The following is a 26,820-nucleotide window of genomic DNA, read 5'->3' as shown; positions in this document are numbered from 1 at the left end:
CAAGCAACCAACACAGCATTCTCTAAGGGCAGCTCATTATTCTGCTTGGCTCAGAGTAAGTACATCAATGCCACTTCATCTGCCTAAGCCCTTCAACTGCTACCCTGCTGCTCTGAGACCAAAGCATAAAATCTTTAAACCAGACACCTGGCCCTTCTGCCTCACCCTGTACCTCTCAGCCCTCGGCTCTGCGGAATCCAGAGCAGAAGGTGGCTGGCCTCTCAGGTTCTCAAGCTCTTTCTTGCAGGGCTTTACCAAGGCTTCTTTCTGCCTGCAACATCCTGTCCCTTCTTGTTCAATTACTCAACCTTCAAATCTGCTCAAAGGTCACTTCCTTAAAGAAGCCTTCCCTGATTTTCTAAAATGCTGTTTTTTATATTTATTTAATTCCAGACCAAGGGCAAGAAATATGCTTGTGTTGCTTAAGATTGTATTCTCAGTGCTTAGTAATGGGCCAGCACACAGTAGGTGCTCAATTAATATTTGACATAAATAAATAAATAAAAATTAGTATTTGACAAGTATAGGATTTAATCCCTTGTATAGAATCAAAAACTGCTTGGTTCTTTGACTCCCTGTTCATAGGGTAAAAACTTAAAGAGTTGGAAGGGAACTTAGAAACCATTTATCTAACCCCTTCATTTTACATTTGGCAAATGAAGATCCAAAGGGAGATGATGTAACCTGCCAAAGGCAACAAGTAATGAAATAGCAGTTGGAGCTGGCAGACAAGTAATTGTTCCTCAACGTGAAGCTTCTTGTCCAGAACCTTTTCATTCTATCACTGGTTACCAAGACCTTATTATGTTCCAGCACAGGACTGTGACATGCAATGACACATGTTCATTAAGAGCGCTTTGTTTGATCCTTTAAGCTTTCTGATTACAGTGTTGCCTTGGGCAAAGCTTCAAAAATATCTCTCTGCAAGGGATCTCAATTTAGCTTTTAACTGGGTTCCTCATCTCTAAATTAGCTGACTGCTCTGATCCTCTGGTTCTTGCTTGAAACTTTCAGCCTACACTTCACCTTTTGCCAGATGGATAAAATATGTCAATCCTGCTCCTGCCTGCCTTAACTCATGCCTTGCCTGTGCCACACTCCTAAACAGCTGTTACTATAAATCAACACTTCATCTAGGGCTTTGCTCTTTGGAAAAAAAAAAAAAGCTATGCAGATCTAAAAGAGCGGCTAGGTATCCAGATAAGAACATTGTCTACTTTGTAGCAAACGGGAGAAAAGGGAGCTTGGGGAAAATGGCCAAGAATCATTTTTACTCAAGCACCTGGGAAGCATGAATTCCAACCTACCCCCCCCAATTCCTTTTTCCCTTACGCTGGAACTTTAGAAATCTAGAGGTTTTTAAACAGTAGGAAATTCAAATGGCAATAAATAGAATATGAGGATTCACTGCGATTCCACAGTGCATAAACTTACAGGGATATGTGGCAGTGTAATTGTGACTTCATCTCCTTTGCCAACCTGAAGCTCTCCTTCACAAGAAGTATCTATAGATGCTGGCTTAAAGTCATCTAAAGGGAAAAGCAAAAGAGCATTTATCCACCATGTTACTTATACTAAGCCTCCTGGGCATTCTTATTTAAAAATTTAAATTTTTTTGTTACTCCAGATAAATGGAAAATACAAATTTAGAATTAAAAAAAAAACTATTTCATTGTGGAAAACCCTGCATATACAAAAACGAAGAGAACAGTACAATGAGCCCCTGTGTACTATCACCCAACCTCAATAATTACCAACTCAGGGACAATCTTGTTTTATCTATACCTCCCACATACTTTTCCTCCCATCCCCACTGGATTATTTTGAAGAATAAAAAAGCTAGAACTCATATACCATTTCATTAAGCAAAGATGCTCCCTTCTCCCAAGTGACAGATGAAAATTAATGCCTTATAATCCGTAAGGTGTTTTATCAGGGTTCTTGTGGACCGGATCAAAAGCAACAGAGCATATTAAGAAGATTCTGTGATTGTTAAACCCTATATGAAACATGAAGGGCCATGGTACCACATAAGCTGATTTCATTTTGCACAGAAACTCAAAATTAGGATTTGCCACACTCAAGTTCCATAGCTTTAACAAAAATACTCTTGTGAAAGTACAGAGCAGATGGTTGAACTGTACCTCCATAGGTTAATCCTGCCCATTATCTCTCAACTGCTGCTGAAGTACAACATGAACAGCCATCTTACTCCATTCTGACATACGCTGGCCTCAAACTGCAGGTCAGGTGCATATGTGAAGCGTCCCAAATTCCACACTGCCCTTCACACTACGAAACCATCAACTTAGGAAACTACTCAGGAAATGATGCTCTTATCAAATTCCCAATATCCTCCCCCTGAAAGAGCCAATCTGCTCTCAGTAGGAGACATAGTAATGGTATGGCAAGTGACAACAGAAAGATGGAACTTCATTATCTAACACGCCCTCTTCCAATGTGTTGAGTCACATTTATTAGCTCCTTCGACAAAAACAAGTCTCAACCAGCATTAGTACTACCAAGACGGGAAACCAGGAGCTTGTGAATCACACAGGGATGTTCAGTCAGCCCATTCTGAACAGCCAAAACTTTACCCAGGACATAGAGTGGACGTGCCCTCCCTCAACAGAGTCTGTAATCACGTAGAAAAGGAAGGTCCAGCATAATGACTATTTGGCCATTATGCCTCCTCTCCTCTGCTTCCAAACATAGCTCAAGCTTTAACTTATTCCAGGCTCACGAATTCTAATTTTATTCTTCACGCACATGAGACTTGGGACTGAGTTAAAGTCTGGGTTGTACAGGTGACCTCAAAAGACAGCAGAGTCAAACGAGGCACGGAAAGCCGGAGGGGTAAGACTGATGGAACGCACAGAGGATGAGGATTCTTTGGCTGCCGAGGGGATGCAGCGCAAACTCAGGGTGACCACAACAAAGACGAACGAGGAAAGAAGACTAAGGAAGACAGGGGAGAAGAGGAGGGAGTCGATGAGACTCCTGAGCAAACGGGAAGAGTCCTTCAAACGTGGAGGACCCTGTAGGGTCGTCAGAAAGGGGGATGGATTAGACGGAGAACTGGAGTCTGACGTGGGGTCACAGCCTTTCGGTAATAAAGAGGGGTAAGTTTCGCATGAGGAAGGGCTGGGTGGGCGGACGAAAAAGAAAGGGGCCAAGAGCCTTCGGAAGAAGTATGTGGGATCACAAGACAGAAGAATAGTTGGGAGTGGCGAAAGGTTTGGTTTGGGAGTGAGCTGGAAGGTGGGGGGGGGAGGCGGAGATCGAGGTCCCGGGAGGATCTTGGGGTAAGAGAGAAGGGAGCTGACGTAGGCAGGGGTTCCTGGGCTTTGGAGGGCCGCGGGAAGAGGAAGGAGTCGGGCTGGCAAGAGGAGGGCGCAGCGGCCGAAGGGAACAGAGGGAAGCTCTGGCTTACAGCGAATGGTGTGGAAAGAGGCCCGTGGCCGCTTCTCGAAGCTCTCCCCGAGCCGCAAGCAATGCTCCTCGCGGTCCAGCAGCGGGTTCGCGGTCCCGTTCATGGCCCCGCACGAGCCTCGCGCCCGGACCAGCACTCTCCTGGCGCGGCCGCGGCCCCGGCTTCCCGCGCCAGCGTCCGGGGTAACGACGCTCCCTGGACAGCGCTCCGGAGCGCACCGCGAGCCCAGCCGGCGGCCACCCGGGGCCGGAAGCAGATCCTCTTCTCCGCGGCGGGGTTGGGGAGGACTGCGCGGAAGCAGGGCCCCGGGACTTCCGGCGTCGGGGAGGGACCTCTCAGTTCGTGGCGGAAATGGCGGGGGCGGTGCTATGGCAAAGGATTCCGCCGGGAGAGGTCCTCGAGGCGAGTGTGTCCCCGCGCGGCGGCTCTCCGACTCGGCTTCCGAGGCCGGGGCCGGGCTGAGGGTTGAGTGCGTCCGGCCCTACCCGTCCAGGTGAATGTAAGAACTGATGACGGTGAGCCCGAGCGCGGCGAACTAGATGAACAGGGGCCCGAGAGCCAGTATGGCCGGCTCTCCGCAGACCCTGGCGGCCGGGGCGCCTAGTTTCTCCCGAGCGCCCTGAGCGCGACGGCTCCTGCCCTGCGCGTCATTAGCCTCTTCTCCTTCACGCGTTAATGGAGAAGCAAGAGCCTCAGCCCCTGGAATGAGACGCCCCTTCTGGTTCGTGAGACAGCTTCTTGCGAGTGCGATCAGAGACTCGGGCCGCAGGGCTTAGCTCCTAATCTCTCCCCCCTCAAAGTGAGTCTCTGATCCTTGGGAAACGATGACTCCACTTGACCACCCATCGCCAGTTCAAGGAGTTCTCGTGATTGTCATAAGTCGCCCCTTTCACAGGCCCTGAAAATTGATGTGTTTTCTCAGTCAATTCTTGGGCGCGTCCTTTTTCTGAACTAAACCGATATAATAGTTGACTTGTTCTGGTTTGAACTAGAGTTTGGTGCGTGAGAGTGCTGGCCACTGAATGTAAGCAAGCCTTCTGAAGGTAGGGACTATGTCTTGGTCTTTGTGACCGACCTCTTGTGTAGTGGGCCGGGTTTTGTGTAGAGTCAGCGTCTAGTAAATGGTGAATTGAACTGTTTTGTGAAAGAACTGTTCTAGAACCACTAACCCAGCGTCTTAAAAACTGTTCTAGGGCGCCTGGGTGGCTCATTTGGTTAAGCGACTGCCTTCGGCTTGCGTCACGATCCTGGAGTTCCAGGATGGAGTCCCATGTCTGGCGTCAGGGAGCCTGCTTCTCCCTCTGACCACTTCCCGCCCCCACCCCCACTCTATCAAATAAATAAATAAAATCTTAAAAAAAAAAAAACCCAACTGTTCTAGAACTACTAACCAGAATCTCCTCTTTTTTCCTGCAAAAGCGTCCAGTGCTGCCTGGGGCTTGAACCCAGCCTGAGAAACCACACCTGAAAAACCCTGCCTCTGTCTGCAGTATCAGCTTGGATTCCTCAGGTTATTCAGGGATGGATTATCTTCAGCAGTGTTAAATATATTACCATCAATTTAGGAAATGGCTTCTTTGCAAAGGAAAGGGCTGCAGGCAAGGATTCTCAGCTCTGAAGAAGAGGAGAAACTGAAAAGAGATCAAGCTTTGGTGTCTGATTTTAAGCAGCAAAAACTGGAAAAAGAGGCTCAGAAGAACTGGGACCTTTTTTACAAAAGAAATAGTACTAACTTCTTCAAAGATAGACACTGGACCACCAGAGAATTTGAAGAGCTCAGATCATGTAGAGAGGTAAACTAATACTGCACCTTATTTGAGTTGTTTTTCATTTAAAATGTGAAGAGGAGTGTTTATTGCATTGCTGTGGGGAATGTGAGGTAGAAAATTTACGAAGCCTGTCAAAATGCTTTGTTCCTTAGACATACACTGGTTGTAGGCAGTTTGCTAGTTCCTGGGTTATATAATCCATAGGAAAGAGAGCTTTAGTAGACTTTTTTTTTATTTCTCAAAGCCAGTCTGAAAGTCGTAAATATTAATTTCATACTGGGTGACTTCAGTGACAGATGCAGCTTCATAATAAAGATGATTAACACTTTACCATGGCCCTTTTCTAGAACTTTACATGTGTTCTGTAACTTAAAGCCTTATAACACTGTTGAGGTAGGCATCATGATTATCCCCACTTACTGGTGGAAGTGAGGCACAAAGCTGTCTAAGTGATTTGTCCAGTGATAGAACATGGGTGAAGGGAGAGATTTGAGTGCAAGCAGTTTAGTCCCAGAGCCTGTTCTGTTAGCTGTTCGGCTGTATTTTCACCATACCAAACTACCCAATGTTGGACAAATGAGGTGTCAATGTTAGCTTTAGGTTATCAGTTCACTTATTTATTGTCGGCTTCCTGGGGGCAGAGACCTTGTCTCTCGTGTTCTAAGACGTAGTTTGTTTCTCTGTGATGCAGATGTAGCATACTATGATTTTGGGTTCTCTTTCCTCAGTTTGAAGATCAAAAATTGACTATACTTGAAGCTGGCTGCGGTGTCGGGAACTGTTTATTCCCACTGTTAGAAGATCTGAATATCTTTGCCTACGCCTGTGATTTTTCTCCAAGAGCAGTTGAATATGTCAAGGTTGGTGCTCCATCCATGTTTTCTGTTGTGTTGCTATTTTCTTAGATTTCTTGGACCTGCGCTCTCTACCCATTTGCCTAATTCCTGTCCTCTCTTTGAAGCTAACCAGCTGTGATCACCATGAATGTGTTTTTCCTGTTTATATACAAATATAGTACCCACCAAAACATAGCTTTATTCAGAAAAGTAGAAAGAATTATCAAAATGACACCTAGATACTTACACCCAGATTTACTGATTGCCAGCATTTCACCACATTTGCTTTTATAGACTTACTTCTTTGCTGAACTATTTTAAAGATTTTACTTATTTATTTATTTATTTAGAGAGAGAGCACACGCCCACACCAGTGGGGGAGGGACAGAGGGAGAGAGAGCTTAAGCAGACTCAGTGCTGAGTGCAGAGCACTACGAGGGGCTTGATCTCAGTGACCCTGGATCATGATCTGAGCTGAAATCAAGAGTTGGACACCTAACTGACTGAGCCACCGAGGTGCTCCTGCTTAACTATTTTAAAGTATAGATGTCATGACACTTTTCTCCTAAATATGTCTTCCTACATATTCAAAAAAATAAGGATTTTTGCTGTATGAGTGCAATACACTTATTATTATATCTAACAAAAGTAACTGTAATCCCCTAATGTCATTAGTACCCACTACAGATTCAGATTTACTCAAATAGTCCCAGGTGTCAAGGACTACATCTTGTAGCTTTGATGAGCGTTTCAGAAGCATTCTTCATTTTTGTTACTATGTTTCCGGTTTTCAGTATGTGTAGTTGATTCTTTTTGTAGTTTCTGTTTCTCTGCTGAAATTACCTATCTGATCTTGAATTTTGTCTTTTTCATTAGAGTCTTTAACGTATTAATCAGTTATTTTAAATGCCCAAACTTTTAATTCCTCTATCTATGTCATATTTGAGTCTGGTTCTGATGATTACTATGTCTCTTCAGACTGTTTTTTTTGCCTTTTGGTATGCCTTGTAGTTTTTTGCTGAAAGCCAGATATGTTATATAGGGCGGTGGATAATGAGGTAATAAGGATTTGTAATAATCTAGACAGGAGTTGAGCAGTGTTTGAAATCTGTTGCTGTAGTTACCTGTGAGGTTTGTTTTTATGGACACCAGAGACTTCAGACTCCTCTGGTGACTTGGTTCATGTCTCCCCTTTTGACTTTGTGTCTTCTCTTTGTACCGTCGCTCTTGCAGCTTTCCCACCTGCAGTCCACTGTGGTTATTAGCACTGGACACTTGCTGGTAAGGTGTGGGAGAAGGGATTGTTATCTAATGCTCTGATTCTCAGTTTCTGGACTGCATAGTGGGCCCGTGTCTCAGGAGTGTGGTCTTCACAGTATGTCTGCTGCTCCAGGACTAGAGCTTTTCTCTCCCTTCCCTCCCTCAGGAGGTATGTACCGGTGTCCTCCTTTCTGGTGTTGGCGGCCATTCTCTCTTCAGATTAAGACTAGGTTTGGGGCACCTGGCTGGCTCAGTCAGAAGAGCATACAGCTCCTGATCCTGGGGTTGTGAGTTTGAGCCCCACATTGGGTGTAGAGAGTACTAAAAAAAAAAAAAAATTAAAACTAGGTCTGAGCAGAGTAGTTTCTTTCCTCCAGTGGCAGTGGTATTCCACCAGTACCCTAAGTCTATAGGCCTGATGACCTTTCCCCTGCATTTTAAATCTTTTCTTCCTTAAAGGAGATGAGAAAGGCCAGCACCAAGGTGAAGCACCATCCTCTCTGTGAGAGTCCCATGATGTTCCTAGAGGAAACATCCACAAAAGGATGGGAATACCCCTATTAATTCAGCCCCCAGGGGCTTCACACTATAACATCTGTACTCAGTCTCCAGCAATTTGTCAAATTTCTAGTTTTGTCTTTCCAGCCTGGAGGCTTCTGCCTCAGGTAAGCAAATGCCTAGGTCCTGTCTCTCCTGGAAGGCACTTGTCCGTCTCCATATTTTGGAGTAGCTGGTGGTTTTTTGGCCTCTGTTCTTTGATAGGTTCACAAAAAAATCATTACTTTGCTCTCTGTCCACCGTTTTTGTTATTAGGATGGGAGCTACATTTTTATACCTCTATACATCTTTGAACTGAAACCAGAAGACCTCTGATTCATCTGGGTAACCAGTCATCCTTTAACACAAGTATAGAACTAGTTGTTCAAACACAATAAATTGAGTAAGAAATTCATTTTTCTTCCCTGACAATTGTCACCTTTATTATCTACGTTTTTTGCTATATTTGTCACCTGTCGTTTGTCATATGTAATACTAAATTCCTCTATATAGAGGGGGTCTGTTTTGGGGACTCTGTTCTGTCTCAGTGATTTATTTGTCCCCATTCTCAAACCTCATTGTTTTATTTATTTATTTATTTTTAAGATTATTTATTTGACAGAGAGAGACACAGTGAGAGAGGGAACACAAGCAGGGGGAGTGGGAGAGGGAAAAGCAGGCTTCCCGCTGAGCAGGGAGCCCCATTCGGGGCTCGATCCCAGGACCCTGGGACAAAGGCAGACGCTTAATGGCTGAGCCACCAGGCGCCCCAAATCTCATTGTTTTAGTACTACATTTTGTAATATGTTTTGATGTCAGTAGTGTACCTCCTCCTTCATTGTTCTTCAATTTAAAAATTGACTTGGCTCTTCCTAAAGATTTTTGCTTCCAGGTGAATTAAAATTTGCCTTGTCAAGTTTTTAGAAATCCATTGGGATTCTGTTGAGATCACACTGGATTTAGAAGTGGAATTATAGGTGGAATTGACATCATTTCAATATTGAATCTTCCCATCCAGTACCTTTGTATCTGTGTTTGAGTCCTTATTTACACTACAGAAAAGATTAATATTTTTTATGGTGCTCTTATAATGATTTATACTTTATGATCTCTTTCTTTATGATACTCTTACATATTACATTTTCTTGTAATGCTCTTAAACCCACCATCCACCATGTACAGGAACACTTGTGGCAGAAAAAAAAAGAAAAGAAAAGTTAGGTTTACTTAGCTTGCTGCCTCAAGGGAAAATATGCCCCAAAGAACTATGGGAGCATCTGCATGAGTAGATTTGGAAGGACCTCTCAGAGGATTTAGACTTGTAGTGGGTGACTCAGAGGAGGATTAAGGAAGCCCAGGTCAGTTTTGAATTATCATTCCTTTAGAAATACGTACTTCTAGAATGCTCAGCTCTGAATATGTGATAGCTTGTGTTCTCTTCTCAGTTAAAGATGATTTGTTAAAATGAAATCTTGCTCCTCATAGCAATATTGAATACTACATGCTTTAGTGTACAGATGCTTCATTACTCAGTTTTACTCAGTAATAAAGTGATCTTTGATATTTGTGCAGCAGTGCACAAGTGGAAGTAGGATCTCCTTTTATTTTTTTCCATTGGATCTCTTTTTGATGCCTTATTTTTCTATGTGTGTCAACATGGATGTTGCATTAAAATTCCTTTTTTTCCCCCCCTTCTTTAGCAAAATCCTTTATATGACACAGAAAGATGCAAGGTGTTCCAGTGTGATCTCACCAAAGATGACCTTCTGGAACATGTGCCCCCAGAGTCTGTGGATGTTGTCATGTTGGTGTTTGTACTCTCTGCCGTTCACCCTGATAAGATGCACCTTGTCTTACAAAATATTTACCAGGTTAGTGATTTGGAGCCGAGAGGTTGGACATCCTGATCTTTTTGCTTACCTCCCCTCTGAGGCTCATGTTTAGATTCGCAGAGTCTCCTCATTCCCACTAGGTATAGGCCCTGTAGTCAGTGTATGGAAAGGGGTTCTCCTACATCAAACATTCACCCTAAATTCTGATCTGTCTGGTAGCCATCACTGCTCTTCAGACCTTGGCCTGCCTTGGAGCAAGGATGATTTTGCAATTATCTGGGCTCTATGCATGGAATAACATGCAGATAGTCCCTGCTGTAAAGTGAGGGGAGGGTATGGTTCGGTGGTCAAGAAGCACCTGGCGTCAGAGTGCCTAGAGACAAGACCTGGCTTCCCTGCTTAAACAAGTTCCTTTACCTCCCTGAGCCTCAGTTTCATTACCTTTAGAATATTGAGATACTAGATTGCATGAAATATATGAAATATGTATAAAGTGCTTAGCATAATGCCTAGAACATGGTAAGGGCTTTTTAAAAGTCAGCCATTGTTGTTACTATTATCATTATTAGAATGGGGACAACCCAAACTGGCCATCAGGAGGCTGCTGTAGCACTCAGGAAGTAAAGCGACACTCTGAAGTCATGTGACCCAAGACAAATCACCTCACCTTCTTCCTTGGGCTTTAGTTTCCTTGGCTGTAAAATGGGGGTGTCTCTCGGAGTTGCAGGTGAGATCATGAATGAAGCTGCTTTGTAAACTACAGTAGAATTTCTCTTACATCTATGGCAACAGTGTTGATTCATTTAAAGATCAACTAAAGAAATCGTAAAAAAAAAAAAAGGTACATTCTTCCCTTAAACATTTTATTATAACTTAAAATATATTAATATTCATTTGTTACTCTTTTGATATAGAGCCACAGCCTTTTCTTTGAGTAGGGGGCTGTTTATCATCTTTCTTATGTAAACCACACATATAGTAGAGTTTTGGTTTCTTGAAAGCAGAGTGAAGGGTGCCTGGGTGGCTCAGTTGGTTAAGCGTCTGCCTTTGCCTCAGGTTGTGATCCCTGGGTCCTGGGATTGAGCCCCAAGTTGGGCTCCCAGCTCAGCAGAGAGTCTGCTTCTCCCCCTGCCCCTCCCCCTGCTTATGCTCTCTCTCTCTCTCAAATAAATAAATAAATAAATAAATAAATAAAAATCTTAAAAATGGAGCGAAGACTTAAAAACAATTGGAAGGTAATGTGAGGGCAGATTCTTTTATATTTTTACGCAGACTTCTCCTTGCTTCTCCCACACCTAATTAGATGCAGTTTGTTCAGTGCTTCTTTATCAAGTCTTTCCAAAAGTATTGAATGTACTTTTCATAGGAAACAAAATGCTCGTTTTTTGCATATTGCATTGTTTAGGTACTCGTATATAATTCTAAATCTCAGTACAACTGGCATAAGCAAGTTTGGGAACCAACACAGGTGACCCATGGTAAGCACGCAGCTCACCTGGGGGCCACTAAAGCACAAGGGCACACAGCCTAGAAAGCCTGTAAGCCTCACCTGCTTCGTGAGTCGGGGGCTTCAGTCAGTCTGCTTTGTAAAGGGAGAAAAGAGCAGTCAGCAGGTTGAAAAAGTAGATGTTTTAAATGTTTTTTAAGAAATTCAGATATTGCTACGTTGGTTTCAGCTCTCTGTGAGGTTTTGTAAGGTTTTTTTCGCCTTACTTCCCCTTTCCCTGCCCATGGTATCTGAGCAGATGAGAACCCAGCATGTCCCCACAAATGGGCACAGACCTGAAGCTGGGTGAAGAGGGAGGAGAGGGCATCAGGGAAGAAAAGGTAGGATCACCTGATTTGAAGGTCCAGGTGAGGGCAAAGGATGATTAAAGATGGGCAACTAGAGAGAGAGCTGGAAAGATGGTTTTGGGGTTGGCCAGGGTGGCTTGTATAACATTGAGAGACTGGAGAGGTTATACTTTTTGCTCTTGACAAGACTTGAGGACATTACCGTGGGAGTGAGTGGTCTAGGAGGGAGGAGGACAAGATCTAGGAAGAGAGAAGCTCAAGTCATTAAGAGGCCAGCATATTTGGAAGGACAATCTGCGTATATTGAAATTGCTCATCAGAACTAAGAATGGAGTAGTATTGAGGACAGGAGAATAAACCAGAGGATACAGTCAATCATGAAACAGGGATACGACCCTGGAACTAGTAGACGACAGTAACATTAAGGGATAGCAGATGGTATAATCTGATGACAAGAGATTCAGGGCCAGGGGGTTTAGGGAGGAGAGAGAGTACACGAGAAAGTAGCAGTGAGAAGCATGGAGGACACCAACGTCATGTCCAAGTCCAGTGGTACAAGGGTGAGTAGAGAAAACACAGCCCTGACTTGAGAGGTTTCGGGGAAAATAGTGTCCTCAGGGGACAGTCTGTTAGCACAAGAATCTGAAGGAACATTCAAAAGAGGTGGATAACAGTGATTTCACTGATGAAGGGTTTCAGGGATTGGGGAGAAGTAAGAGACAGGGACAGAATAAGGAGTATCTAGAACTTCACGGGAGTGAGAGTTCCTACTGTCATTACTTCTTTTCAGCATTACACTGGAGGTCCTAATCAGCTCAAAAAGACAAGAAAAAAAAAAAAGATGGGGAAAAAATAAGGATTAGAGACAAAACTCATTATTTACATATAATGTAATTGTCTAATTAGAAAATATTAAAAGATTAAAAAAGTATAAGATGAATGTAATGTCACTGAACTAGACACCTAAAAAAGAGTAACATGCATTGTGTAATTTTGCTTTTCCATTTAATATTACATGTTTCATTTATTTTTTTGTTTGTTTCAGGGTTTTTTGGTAGGGTGTTTTGTTTTGTTTTGTCCCTGAGGAAATTGACAAGCTGATTCTAAGTTCACAGGAAAGAGCAAAGGGTCAGAACACTCCTGAAGAAGAATGACATGGGAGAAATGTATACCCTACCAGACATAAGGACTTACTGCTGCAGTGATTAAGGCAGCATGCTATTCTGTGGGACAGACAAATTGAATGTGATAGCTTAAAAATCTATCCATGCATAAATGGAAATCTGCTATATGATGGAGGTGACAATGACAATCACTGGGAAAAGGAGGACTGTTGAGTGAGCGCTGCTAGGACCAGAGTGTTCATGCAGAAGAGAGTGGAATTATCCTCCTCACATCCTCTACAAAAATCATTCTCACAGGGCGCCTAGGTGGCTCAGTCGTTAAGCGTCTGCCTTCGGCTCAGGTCATGGTCCCAGGGTCCTGGGATCGAGCCCCGCATTGGGCTCCTTGCTCAGCGGGAAGCCTGCTTCTCCCTCTCCCACTCCCCTGCTTGTGTTCCCTCTCTCGCTGTCTCTCTGTCAAAGAAATAAATAAAATCTTTAAAAAAAAAACAAACCAAAAAAAAAAACCAAAAATCATTCTCAGGTGAATTAAAGAATTAAATGGAAACGATAAAAGTTTAAGCCTTTCAGAAGAAAATACAGGAAAGAATCTTTATCACCTCCGAGTGGGGAAAATTTTCCCAAGACAAAGCATTCTAAGCATAAACATGATTGTAATAAAAGTAGGAGTTTCTGTTCTTCAAAAGACAATATAATACAAAGGAATTTAAAAACCACTTGGGGAAAGTAATTTGAAGTCTATAGACCTGAATATGTGAGGAATTCCTGTGTAAGAAAGACAAGCAAATTGATAGAAGAATGGCAGACTTCAGTAGTTGTTTTACTGAAGAGAACACACATATGAAAAGATAACCCAGCAAGTGTAAAATAAAACCCCAGTAAGACACCGTTAGATTACCAAAATTAGGAAGTCTGACAAAGCCAAGTATTGATGAGGATATGCCTGTTCTTGATTTAAATGGAAACATACACTATACTATCTGTATTTTAATAGTAATGAAATGTTATATGTATTGTTTTAATTGAGTTGAGCTGTCTCAGTCCACACTTGGCCCCCAACCCCCGTTCTAACCTTTCTTGAGTAACAGATTCCATTTTAGCAATCCTTTCTATTTTTACCCCCTAATAGAAATCTTTCTGCTGATCTGGAATGAGTTCACAGCAGTAGTGGATTGCCGGCTCTCTGCCTCATACATAGTGACTGGCTCGTTGATTTGAAATCATGTGCTTCATCAGGAAATTACCAGAAGGAGGAGGGATCTCTCAGCCTCTGACAATAATAAGACACCCTTTGGGCAGCTCGAAGCCTTGTGTGAACAACCACAGTAATAAACTCTTGTAAGGTAGATGTAATTACTGTAGAAATGTTAACAGCAGAGAATTTTTTAAACTACGTAAGTTTAAACTGAAAGACAACCTTAAAGTTGAATTCCCTCATTTTTGGAGTAGAATAATCAAGTAAAAATAGACAAAATTTGTCACCAGACGACCTGGCTATTTGTCTACCAATGCCACCAACTTGCCTTGAAACCTCAGGCAAGTCACTTTTACTCTGAGCCTTACTTGCTGTAAAATGGGTATAATAGACCTATCCTACCCTACTACTCAGAGTTGTTTGGAGAATGAAAGAAAATAACGGTGGGAAATGCCTGGTTAGCTATACAGTGCCAGGATCAAAGGAGGCATTAGTATCGAACTTACTGTTTTACAGACGAGAAAACATAGGGGTGAAATTACTTGTTCAAGGTCATTCAACTAGTTATGGAAGAACTGGGATATGAATCAAGATTTCCAAATTCCTGAGTGAGTGTTCTTTCTGCTGTGCCAAGTAGCCCTTCCTTCTATAATAAGGAATAAGTCTTTTTCATATAAATTAAATTTTTCAGAATTTTCTTGGCAATTATTCACATTTTTTAAAACTTAGCATTTCAGACTAAGCTAAGGTAGGATGTATTCATCCAGGAGGCTCTTTACGGACAATATTTAAAATGCATGCTTGTATTGATAGAATTTACTAAATGAGAAAATCTGCGGCACACTTGGAAGTATTAGGGACGATCTTTCATACTCTATTCAGAAGAGGAAGTATGTCAAACTGCATCAGAAATCTATTGTAATAGTATATGTCATGTCTTAAAAATCATCTTACTGATGTTGATGAATCAGAATAAGATTCTGTAAAGTCCACTCTTACTTGGTAGTGTTAATGCAGTTTGAAAGAATTCTCACATAAAAAGTGAATGTCACAGTGTGACTTTTTATTCTGAAAAGCATATGCTGTTTGCTTTGTAAGATAGAGCCGTTTATACCCACACCCTGCTGATGCCACCTCCCAGTTTTTTGAGACCCTAACCTGTGACACCTATCTCCGAAAGGCTTTAGTGAGGGACTCCCAGTTGGGCCTGCCGCTGATGCCCTTCCCTACACCACTGCACTGGCCTGAGGATCTTCTACCAAGAAGCACAGCACAAGGGAAGAATACTCAGTTACCACCACCCCCCAGCCTCTCTTTCTTGCCAGTAATGTGAATAGAATTAGAATAACACCTCCCCCTTCCCCCACCCTCATCCAGGTTCAGGGCGAACAGATGTCTCTGATTCTACAATATGCTGCCCTTTGACCCAAATATGAGTCTTGACACCCCCACTTAGTGGCCAGTGTATGAATCGTGGACAAATCACTTACATAGTTTCCTTATCTCACATGAGGCTTATCATCACTCCTTCCTCCCTCCTGTCTGAGAAACTGCAGCGTGCTCTCAGCTGTTATTAGCATGGTGGGCAAGCTGTGCAGAACTGTAGCACAGTGAACCCTGCGCTGAGACTCAGAATGCGGAGAGCCAGCCAGAATCAGTAAGAAGACAAAATGACGTATTTTTTTAAAGAGACAGTTTGCCAGGTCATATACTAGGAGATGGCTAATAAAATGTTGGGAGAACATGCTTTAAAGAAGATAAGACTGTTTCATTTAGTGTCAGTAGCATTTTAATTGTATGACACTGGACCTTGTAAGTGCTCGAGAAATATCCCTCCGATGTATGGGGTCCTGTAGGTGTTGCTATACCTTTGATCAGGAGGCCCTTTTTCCCTCAAACTATGGGTGGTTCAGTCTGGTTCTTTTCATACTTCTCACTAATGTAAGTTATTTTGATCCCTAAATCAATCAGATTTTATTTTGAGTAAGTTTTATTTGAGCCGTCAATATAAGTGCCACCTGCTTTTGTTTCATAGGTATTGAAACCAGGCAAAAGCGTCTTGTTTCGTGACTATGGGCTGTATGATCATGCCATGCTTAGGTTTAAAGCTGGCAGCAAACTTGGAGAAAATTTTTACGCTAGACAAGATGGAACCAGATCATATTTTTTTACTGATGGTAAGGTTAATGAAATTTGCTTTTATTTCTGTTTACTTGCTTGCATTATCACTGTGGTACTGGTTGGGGGTGGGGGCAGCAACACAGAGGGCACATGCACAAGGTCCTGGCTGGAACCATCTCTGGGGCACACCACTCACCCAGCACCTGGGATGACAGGGACACAGCTCTGACCATGCTGAGCTCACAGGCCTCCTCTGGTGACAATGTCTTGTCAGCGAGCCTGGGTTAATGGACAGGCTCTGGCATGCCACATGTATACCCTGCCAGGAACCGTGCTGGAAAAGGGGGAGGGCAAAGCGGGATCGTCACTTCAGTCACAAAACAGGTAGAGCAGGGGCAAGCTGGCTGGCTCAGTTGGAAGAGCATGCAACTCTTGATCTCAGGGTCATGAGTTCAAGCCCCATGTTGCATGTAGAGATTACTTAAAAAAAGTAAGTAAACACACACACACACACGTAGGACTATATATTGCCTGGAGATTACCTTCCCAGGTCACAAAGGCAAGAAACCTTTGTAAAGGTGTTAAGTACACAAATTTGCTATAAAGGGGTCTTTCAAAAGTCATTTTGATAAAAACATCCAAACACTGATCATTATTTTGGTCTTACACGAAAATAATTTTAAGCCTACCTAGTAATTTGGACCATAAAATAATTATCTTCTTAAACTATTTTCACAGACATTTCCATGTCTTGAAATATTCTTTTGGGTTTAGAATGAAATAAAAAATGAGTGATTAGCATTAAAACTGCAAAGTCATAGAAATGTCAGGTGAAAAGTAAAAATTTGTTTTAATGTTTCTGATTGATGAAATCTGAGTCAACCAATTGTAAATAATTGAGAAGATGCAGTGATGTCTGCAGAGTGCTTCGGAGCACATTCTGCAGAGTAATGCTCTTACTAATAAGAGTATTTTCGCCGCATAGCCATTCTATTTGTTTCATTTAACATGTAGAGATGGATTATTGGGGTTAAATTTTCCTTAGGGTATATCACCCAAAAGTAATGGGTTTCCCCACTCTGGTCACAGATGTTCCTCCATCATGTTCAGATAGATGAGGTGTTTAATGTAAACACATCGAACACATGAAGACTTTGTATGAATATAGCCAGTTTGGAATTGTGTTTCTTTTTACTTGGACTTTGTATTTGGGGACTTACAATAAGGGGGTAAGGTGGCCGCACTCCAGGTTGTCCTTAAACTTTTCTGATTAAATTATTTAGTTGGAAGTTTCTATTTGGGAATAAGAAGAGAAGTAGGAGTGTGTTACTTTCCAAAACAAAAATCTATTAATTTTAGCAGCGGAATTTTTGTTACATTAAAAAAAAAAAATCCCTTCCGGCACCCCTGCCCTCCTGTTTACCACTGCAGAGCCCATGTGGTAGTATCATCGAGACCGTGAGCATTGTTGATCTGCTTGCCTTACAGAATTCCTGGCTCGGCTCTTTGCGGACACAGGTTATGAAGAAGTGGTGAATGAGTATGTGTTTCGTGAGACGGTGAACAAAAAAGAAGGCCTGTGTGTGCCAAGAGTTTTCCTTCAAAGCAAATTCCGAAAGTGTCCTAAGAACCCAACTCTGAGTCACAAGTCCTGACCTTTCACGAGGTTGACATTTGTGCCTCCCCTCGAAGAGGGAAGTTTAAAGTCACTCTTTATTTTGGATATTTTTATATTTTTTTATAATGAGGACGTGTAATTTTTATATTAAAAAGTAGCAAGTGTCTGTGTGTGTATTATGGAAATGCAAATAAAATTGCAAGGCCTGAAAAGTGAAGTTTTACGGTATAATGTAAGGTAGCCATGCTGTCTGACTAAAATTCCACGAAGGGGAAAGCATAAGCACTAAAAGAGATCCTTGCCATCGGTAAATGTGCCATGACTCAGTAAATGTACCTCCAGGCAGCATGTCAGGCAATCCTGTGGGAAAATGAGGCCAAATAGACTAAAATAACACATCCAAATGTATTTTTAGCCTGAAGGATTGTTCTCTTTCTAGTGTCTCTCATTTGCCCATTTCTCTCTGCTTCCGTTCATTTATGTGCCTCTTCAAGACCAGTGTTTCACAAATACAGCTTTTGCTATGACTCAAGAGCCCACCATGGCGCCCTGCCTAATTCCTGAGACCCTCTCTAACTGAGCCAGGACCTGGCCACACTGCCTCAGTGTGTGGAGAGAGGGGAACGCCATCACCTGTCCTCCCCATCTACCCGAGGCAGTTTCTCCAGGAATGCAGTGGATGGACCATCCCCATCAAGGACAGTCCGGCCCCATAAAGGAAGGGCCGCAGAGTTTTCACTTGGAAAATTTAAGGTTGGCGTAATGACATACTACCCACCTTGGACATTGACGTTGCGCAAGGTAACCTCTCAGTGACCCACTTTAAAATACGTTTGTTGTAAAGTCTACTTAATGATGTGACGTAGTCCATCAGAGTTTTAGCCTTGAGCCAATGGATTGGATTAAGAAACAAAAATAAGGCTAAGCATAATAAAAACAAGGCTTCAGTCCCACTGCCTCTGTGTCCCCCTGTTGATTCTCCCCAGGCAGACCTCTATTATTGCACCCCAGGTTAAGACAGTAGAGCAGCAGGGATTTCCACGGGTTGGGTGCCCAGGGACCCAGGGAAGCAAAGCTACAGTTTAGTAGCAAAATTTGAACATTTGTTAAATCATAGACTACAAAGAGTCCACCAATGTTGCCTTGTCTTCACAGACAGAAAGCAGCTCCAGAAAGGCAGTGAGTACTAGTTAACAGTATTATAGAAAATAGTTTAAGTGCCATAATATTATATAGTCAGGTATATATATTATGTCTAGCATACATATTATACTATACAATATATATCCTATACCATATAGTACGAGGTATCTCTTTTTGAGTTTTTGGTATATACTACATACAGAAGTGCTAATAAAGTTGTATCACGTGATTTGGAGTTTGGAAAACTGGGTTCAAGTGCAGGACTATGCCCCCCACCAGTGACCAGCTTTTCAGAGCCTCAGCTTACCCATCTCTTAAGGCTGAGCCCCTGTGACCTACAGGGTTGCTGCTGGTGCTAAATGAGATCATTCACTTGGGAGTGCTTTGTTTACTAAAAAGTGCCAGCCACGTGCTAGTTATTTCTATTAGTTTGTATTCCCCATGAAAATGATCTCTCCCATTATTAAATCCTAATTCTTCTTCCAGAAGGCTGTCGTTTTTAATCTTGGGGTCCTCAAAAGGGCCTGGGATTTGGATGTGCTGCCGCAAGGTGGTGCTAAATACTCAATAATCGCATTGGCCTTTGTTCTCATTTTAATCATGGTTCTAGCATGTCCATTTTTATTGTTGTTGAAAAGGAAGGAAAATGCTTACAAATGTGTTTTCTAGGTCAGCTTAATCTCGTAAGATCAATTTTGGCCTCGCTGTGGAAATAAGAAGTAAGGATTCTTTTATCCAGCATTCAATCTACTTTACCTACTGAAGGGAGTTTGCTTTCAACTGAATTTGGGCAACATTTTAGGCAGTAGGCTCTGAACGTGTCTGCAAGGCCCCCACCCCTCTCTCATCCCTGAATGGTTCTGTGGATTCATTTTTACTGTTGCTAGGGATTAAGGCAAAGCAAAAGAAGGGACTGCAGCCTGGATACTTGTTTGCCTCACACTATTATTCATAGTTATCTTTGACAGCATTTGGTTTCCTATTTCACAGTAGTCAAGCAAGGAAGGGAAAATTGTGAAATAAATCATGTGCACCAAGAGAGTGAAACGGGATCATGTTTGCTGTTGGGGAGCCAATATTTAATATAAACTTAAATAGCCTCTGCCTCTGAAACCAAATATTCCACTAAAAATAAAATTAGTTACTTTTCGCTTTTCTGCCCTCACATGTGTGGCATTTCATTAGATAGTATTTGCTAAGTACCCACTGGAAACAGGGTACTGTGGGATTGCTCTGGCTGGAGTACAGGGTTAGGGAGGGAGGACAGTGTGGGTAGGGAAGCAGCCCAACCATATCTTCACTAAGCCAAAGTGTGACAGCTAAGGAAAACAAGCACAAACACTCTGAACACCAGAGGAAAGAAAAAGAGGAAGAGAAGCAATGGAAAACCTGAGGGTGGCAACTGTCACCACCACTTGGAAAGGATATTTCCAGAGTTTTCAGTAGAGATGTCATATGCCCTGGTGTGGGGCATAGCCATGGAGATGAGAATGTGATTCAGAGCTCTTACTTACGGTAACTTCCCAAGCACATCTAGAAAAATATCATGACTAGCAAAATGAGATCATTCCTAGAGGAAATACAACTTCTAACAAAATGGTCAGCTCTAGTTAGAAACAGTTACTCAATTGAGACTCTCTTCTTTACCTATCAACTGAATAAAACTTAAAAAGTGGTAATACTTAATGCTGGTAAAAGGATGGAGAGACCAATTACGGAGATACAAAAAGTATGGCTTCTCTAAAACAGCACTGTCCACTAGAACTTTCTGAAATGATGGAAATAATCTCTGTCTGCATTCTCCAATATGGTAACCACTAGCCACAAGTGATTACTGAGGACTAAGGCTAGTTCGTGGCCAGTGCAACAGAGAAACCAATTTTAAAATTACATATAAATACAACTGTAGTCACACGTGGCTAGTGGCTACAATATTGGACAATGCAAGTCTAGAACACAAGCGTCGTGTAGTAAATTTCATAAATCTATACATAATCTTTGATCCAGTAATCCCATGTTTGGGAATCCAATTTAAAGAAAAATAGAATAATTAGGAAATACTTATACAAACATTTTCATGAAAATGCTATTTAGAGCAGTGTAAAGGTGACAACAGCTTAAATATCTAAAAATAGGAGATTGGTTATATAAATTATACCATAAATTAAATATTGTACAGTCATTAAAACAATAATTAGAAAATGCTCATTCTATAATATAAGCAGGAATATAAAAATGTAGAGAAGAATAGTTTCAATTATGTTTAATAATAAATATTATAAAAGGATACATAGATATATTTAAACAAAACACCTAGGAAGGAACCAATTTAAAATGGTTAAAGTATTTAGTTCATAGTTGTTCAATTATAGCTGATACTTTTTCTTCTTTATACATCCCTGAAACTTTCATGTTTTCTGTAATGAGCATATACTGCTTTTACATTAAGGAAAAAAAAATGTAATCTATCATCCTCAGAACTCCTTTCCAAAACTCACAAGTTAACTAAAATCCTTGTGACAAATCTGCTAGAAGTGCCATTTCAACCTTTAAGATTCTTACCACCAGAAGCTAGAGGACACCTCCCAAGAGAGAGAATGGGTGTCTTAGGGTATTCTTTTTGTTCCCAGGGCTCTGGAGTCATGGTGAGGTGCCTCAGATTGCAGGGTTTTCATCTGTTGGAATTTGGAGATGCAGATACCGCAGTTTGGGGAAATTTACTCAAATTATTTATTTATAATGACTCCTCGCCACTACCAACACATGCGCGCGCACGCGCGCGCACACACACACACACACACACACACGTTCTCTTTCTGGAACTCTTGTTATTAAAACGTTGAACTTTCTGAACCAATATTATAACTTTACAACCTGTTCTCTCTTCTCCCACCATCTCTCTTATTTCATGTTTTGCTTTCTGAGAGATTTGATTCAGTCAGAATCCTCCACTGAGTTGTTAATTTTTGCTTTCAAATTTTTAAATTCCAAGAACACTTTTTTATTCTTTCAATGTTCATTTTAAAAAGAACAACTTGGTCTTGCTTCATAGATGCAGTGTCTTCTCTCTCTCTAAGGCATACATTCTCCACGGGGGCACTACTGTCCCCCAAAGGCACAAAAATTGGTTCTTTAGGGGTTGGCAAAAAAACCTAGATATTACAATGATTTGTAGCCCTTCAAAACTCAACCCTATCTGACAAAATCATATTCTTTAATATTTAATTTCTCTCATTAGGAAAAATAAAATTGAATTCTAATTTTTCTCCTTAGAGGTGTGATTTAGGTTTTCATCTCCCCGCATAGTCTCCGTGAATTGGTCTGGGCTCTCCAGAAAGAGAGAACCAATTATAGAGAAATAGATAGAAATAGAGATATATACATACAGTATATATCTTGAACAACACAGGGGTTAGGGGAACCAATCCCTTCTGCAGTCAAAAATCTACAGTAACTTTTGACTCCCCAAAGACCTAAGTACTAATAACCTACGGATGGCCTTACTGATAATGAACAGTCGATTGACACATATTTTGTATGTTCTATACTATTTTCCTAAAATATATTCTATACTATATTTTTATGATAAAGTAAGCTAGAGAAAAGAAAATGTTAAGAAAATCGTAAGAGAAAATATATTTACAGTACCGTGCCTTAAAAAATCTGCATATAAACGGACCCATGCAGTTCAAACCCGTGTTGTTCAAGTCTCAACTATGAGAGAGAGCGAGAACTACTATAAGGAATTGGCCCACACACTTATGAAGGCTAAGAGGTCTAAGATCTGCAGTTGGCAAGCTGGAGGCGCGAAAGAGCAAATGGTGTAGTTCCAGTCCAAGCCTGAAGGCCTAAGAGGCAGAATTGTCAGTGGTTGAAGTTCCAGTCTGAGCCCGAAAGCAGGACAAGACCAATGTCCCAGGTCAAGACAGTCAGGCAGAGAGAAAGAATTCATCTTAATCAGCCTTTTATTCTATCCAGGCCTTCAGTAAACTGGATGAGGCCCACCCACATCAGGGAGGCCAAGCTGCTTGACTCAAGTCTACTGATCCAAATAGTAATCTCATCCAGAAACGCCCTCACAGACACACGCAGAAATAGTGTTTAAGCAGAGACCTGGGTACTCTGAGGTCCAGTCAAATTGACACATTAAATTAACCATCACAGGGGTGCCTGGGTGGTACAATCAGTTAAGTGTCAGACTCTTGGTTTCAGTTCAGGTCCTGATCTCAGGGTCGTGAGATCAAGCCCCATTATCAGGCTCTGCACTTAGCGAGGAGTCTGCTTAAGACTCTCTCTCCCTCTCCCTCTGCCCCTCTTTAAAATAAATAAATAAAATCTTTTTAAAAATTAAAAATAAATTAACCATCACACTGTTTTCTCTCTTTTTTTCCTTTCCTGTTTTGGTCTCTATCTTTAGGGGCTTTTCTCAGATGTGTGGTGATCCTTGGTTTTCCAATTATGTTTTAAAATGGGGAGCTTAAAAGCTGCTAGGAAGAAGCTCTGAGCATGAGGGGGAGTTGTCAATGTGGGCTTCCCCACGTGGTGATCTGACTAGGCTGTTGCTTTGTATAACCTATAGTTTGCTATCTTTAGGTCTCTCCAGAAAATAATCTTCCAGCCCCTGCCAGGTGGATACCATCCTAGCTACCCGTGATCTGGGAGCCAAGCCAGTGGGGAGAATCTCAACACTTGGTATGTAAGCTTTCACTTAGTTTACTGGGAAAGTTTTAGTGGAGTGCCATTTACAATATAGTACTCCATCCTCAATTTTGCCCCATGTCTCCTTATCCATAGACATTTGTGTTTGGCCTCTAGTCTTGCTCTGGGGTGGGGATCATACACTTGTCTGGCATGTGGACATGGGGACGGGGTTTGGGGGGTATATCTGCTCCTTAAGACCTTTGAAGCAGTCCTTCAATTTTCAATCCTGTCCACACCGACACTTCTAGAAATAGCTGGTACTGCCAAATCCTGAGGCATAAAACCTTTGCGAGTTCTCAATGCAAACTGAGTTGCTCCTTGTCTTTCATCACTACTGGCTTAAGATTCAGCTTCTCAAGTCTACTAGGTGGGTTGCTATTCATCCTTCTGCTTTCAAGTCCCCCACATTTTGTCATGTCTTTATGACTTTATCCTGTAAAAAAAAATCCTTTTGCTGTTATTTTAGTGGGGTTTCCAGAAGGAGCTGAAATAAGGGCATGTACTTAATCTGCCATCTTTATTTTTTTTGATATTTTATTTATTCATGAGAGACAGAGGGGGGAGGAGAGAGAGAGAGAAGCAGAGGGAGAAGCAGGCTCCCAAGGAGCAGGGAACCCAATGCGGGACTCGATCCCAGGACCCTGGGATCATGACCTGAGCCAAAGGCAGACGTTTAACCATCTCAGCCACCCAGGGGCCCTAATCTGCCATCTCTAACCAGGGGGGGTTGGGAAGGAAAAGGCAGCCCATAGATGGAGGGACCATTTGAGGAGGAAAGAGGTTGGGATGATTGCCAAGTGCAAAGGGGCTGAAGGATCTGGAGGAACAGAGGCAACTCGGGGATGCTGAACTTGTTGGCATGTGCTTAGAACTAAAGAAAGGTTAGTTACAGGCATTCCCTTGGGCAGAGCCCAGGATGTTGCTGAATCAGGGTCAGGTCACTATCCAGAGAGCTGCTTCAACCTGTGCAGTACAGATCAAGGACCTTAGCAATGGCCAAATTTTTTCCCATTAACTTAGTTTATAGGCTTCCTTCCTAGGAGAGAAGCTAACATATCTATAAGGATGTCTTAAGAAAGATGTTTATTAGCAGCATTATTTGTGATACTAAATATTAGAAACAGTCTAAACCAGGGCTCAGCCACTATGGCCCATGGATCAAATCCAGCCCTCCTATTTCAGTAAGTAAAGCAGAGCCACACCCATGTACACATTGTTTATATTTCCTTTCATGCTGTAACAGCAGAGACTATGGCCAGCAAAGCCTAGACTATTTACTAACTGGTCCTTTAAGAGAAAGTTTGCTGACCGCTGCTCTAAATGACTAGTAAGAGAATGGATAAGCCAACTAAAGTACATCATACGACAAAATAGAATATAATCCATGAACATTATATCTAGGAAAAAGTTTTGTTTTTTTTTTAAACCGGTAAAAAATACGCATAACCTAAAATTTACCATCACCTTTTTTTTTTGAAAGTTGGGGGGCAGGGGCAGAGGGAGAGAGAGAATCCCCAGCAGGCTCCACACCCACTGTGGAGCCAGACCTGGGGCTCGATCCCACAACCCTAAGATCATGACCTGAGCTGAAGTCAAGAGTCAGACACCCAAATGACTGAGCCACCCAGGTGCCCCTACTATCAACCATTTTTAAGTGTATAGTTTGGTGGTGTTAATTATATTCACATTGTTGTGAAACAGCTTCAGAACATCTGCAGATCTGAAATTCTATACCCATTAAATAACATTTCTCTTTTCCCCTCCCCTCCCCAGGCTCTGGTAAGCACCATTATACTTTCTGTTTCTATGAATTTGACTCCTTTAGATATCTCATATAAGCAGAATCATATAATTGTTGTCTTTTTTGTGACAGGTTTATTTTACTTAGTGTAATATCCTCAAGGTTCATCCATGGTGTAGCATGTGACGGGATTTTCTTCCTTCTTAAAGCTGAATAAAATTCCATTTTGTGTATATACCACAGTTTGCTTATTCATTCATCTGTCAGTGGATATTTGGGTTGCTTTTACCCTTTGCTATTGTGAATAGGCTGCTATGAACATAGGTGTACAAATATCTTTGAGACCCTGCTTTCATCTTGTCTGGCTATATACCCAGAAGTAGGATTGCTAGATTGTATGGTAGTTCTATTTTTAATCTTTTGGGGAATGTCAATGCTGTTTCCATAGTAGTACAATTTTACAATCCTACCAATTGGAACAAGGGTTACAATTTCTCCACATCCTCAGCAACACTTGTTATTGTGTATATTTTTGATAGTAGCATTGTAATGGGTATAAGGTGATATCTCATTGTGGTTTTGATTCACATTTCTCTGATGAGTAATGATTTGAGCATCTTTTTATATGATTATCGACCATTTGTATATCATCTTTAGAAAGATATCTATTCCAGTCCTTTGCCATTTTTGTTGTTTGCCATTTGTTGTTGAGTTATAGGAGTTCTTTATATATTCTGGTATCCCTGCTCTTGCTAGAATCCTTTCTTGGTTTTACAAGGGCTTGGGTGTTGTAGCTTTCATCTGGTGTCTACAGTTCTCACAGAGATATCCTGGTCCATACATAGGGTTAACTCTTTGTCTCTGTGGGGGGAGAAGAGCCTGTGGCTTCCTAGTCTGTCATCTTGCTTATGTGACTGTCATAGGAAAATGTTTTTAGCATTTTAATACAATGTTTATGTTTCAATGTTAAGTTTAAAAAAGATCCAAATGTAAAATTACACAGTCTGTTCTGAACTATATAAAAACATTCATAGAAAAAATACTGGTAAGAATGCAGTACAATAAAATGTTAATTCTTTTCTGTACTCTCTAAACATTTTACAACAAATTTATATACTTTTATAATCAGGAGGGAGAAAGGCAGTTTAAAAAAACAACCACAGGGGCCTGGGTGGCTCAGTCAAGTTAAGCATCTGACTCTTGATTTCGGCTCAGGGTCATGATGTCAGCTCAGGGTCATGATCTCAGGGTCGTGGGATTGAGCCCTGCATCGGGCTCTGTGCTCAGTGTGGAGTCTGCTTGAGACTCCCTCTCACCCTCTCTCTCTGCCCCTCTCCCCACTCCTCTGCAAGTGCTCTCTCTCTCAAATAAATAAACAAACAAACAAATAAAATCTTCAAACAACAACGACAACTAGAAGCTCAGAAGTAGACCATGGGTGCTAGGAAAGGAATCTTGTATTCAGGAACCCAAAGAGCAGAGAAACAGTGTTCTGAAGGTGCGTAGGATAGAGTTAGGAAAAAGAGAACAGAACAATGCAAAGGGTAAGAAAAAAATGAGTAGTAGTCAGGCAGCACCTATGGGAGGGTTGGGTGAGGAGAAAAGAAATAACCTTCTAAGTCAACCAAGATGTCTGAGGAGCTGCCCCTACAACCTCCTCATTAGATGCATACTTTGTACAGGAGGACTCCCTCTCACTGTGACATCCCTATACCC

The 26,820-nt window shown here is 41.8% G+C and overlaps 2 protein-coding genes across 7 annotated transcripts in view; one reads left to right on the top strand and one right to left on the bottom strand.

Annotated features, from left to right (window-relative positions):
* EAF1 (ELL associated factor 1) overlaps window positions 1-3,622 on the bottom strand; it is a 56,536-nt gene extending 52,914 nt beyond the window's left edge. For both annotated transcript variants that reach the window (XM_088026267.1, XM_028099082.2), the window contains exons 1-2: window positions 3,434-3,622; window positions 1,435-1,529 (exon numbers count right to left, since the gene is read on the bottom strand). In XM_088026267.1, coding sequence (XP_087882393.1) covers window positions 1,435-1,529; window positions 3,434-3,536 — 198 coding nt within the window. In that variant the 5' untranslated portion in view covers window positions 3,537-3,622. The remainder of the gene's footprint in view (window positions 1-1,434; window positions 1,530-3,433) is intronic.
* Window positions 3,623-3,790: 168 nt separating this feature from the next.
* Window positions 3,791-26,820, top strand: part of METTL6 (methyltransferase 6, tRNA N3-cytidine) — a 36,581-nt gene continuing 13,551 nt past the window's right edge. For 2 of the 5 annotated variants that reach the window (XR_015768877.1, XR_003608447.2), the window contains exons 1-7: window positions 3,791-3,932; window positions 4,853-5,226; window positions 5,931-6,062; window positions 9,536-9,706; window positions 15,816-15,957; window positions 17,390-18,320; window positions 23,256-23,354. Coding sequence is in view for 1 of the 5 variants with exons in the window: in XM_028099267.2 (XP_027955068.1) it covers window positions 5,002-5,226; window positions 5,931-6,062; window positions 9,536-9,706; window positions 15,816-15,957; window positions 17,390-17,556 (837 nt within the window). In the remaining 4 variants the exon portion in view is untranslated. Of the gene's footprint in view, window positions 3,949-4,852; window positions 5,227-5,930; window positions 6,063-9,535; window positions 9,707-15,815; window positions 15,958-17,389; window positions 19,828-23,255; window positions 23,355-26,820 lie in introns of those variants that run through there. The other 3 variants (XR_015768878.1, XR_015768879.1, XM_028099267.2) reach the window with 3 other exon arrangements.

Source organism: Eumetopias jubatus, unplaced genomic scaffold (genome assembly GCF_037043125.1).
Source record: "Eumetopias jubatus isolate StellerSeaLion01/CBP00866 unplaced genomic scaffold, mEumJub1_p1.0 scaffold_1, whole genome shotgun sequence".
Lineage (NCBI taxonomy): Eukaryota > Metazoa > Chordata > Mammalia > Carnivora > Otariidae > Eumetopias > Eumetopias jubatus.
Note: the sequence above shows the minus strand (reverse complement) of the source record. Positions and strands in the feature narration are given on the sequence as shown.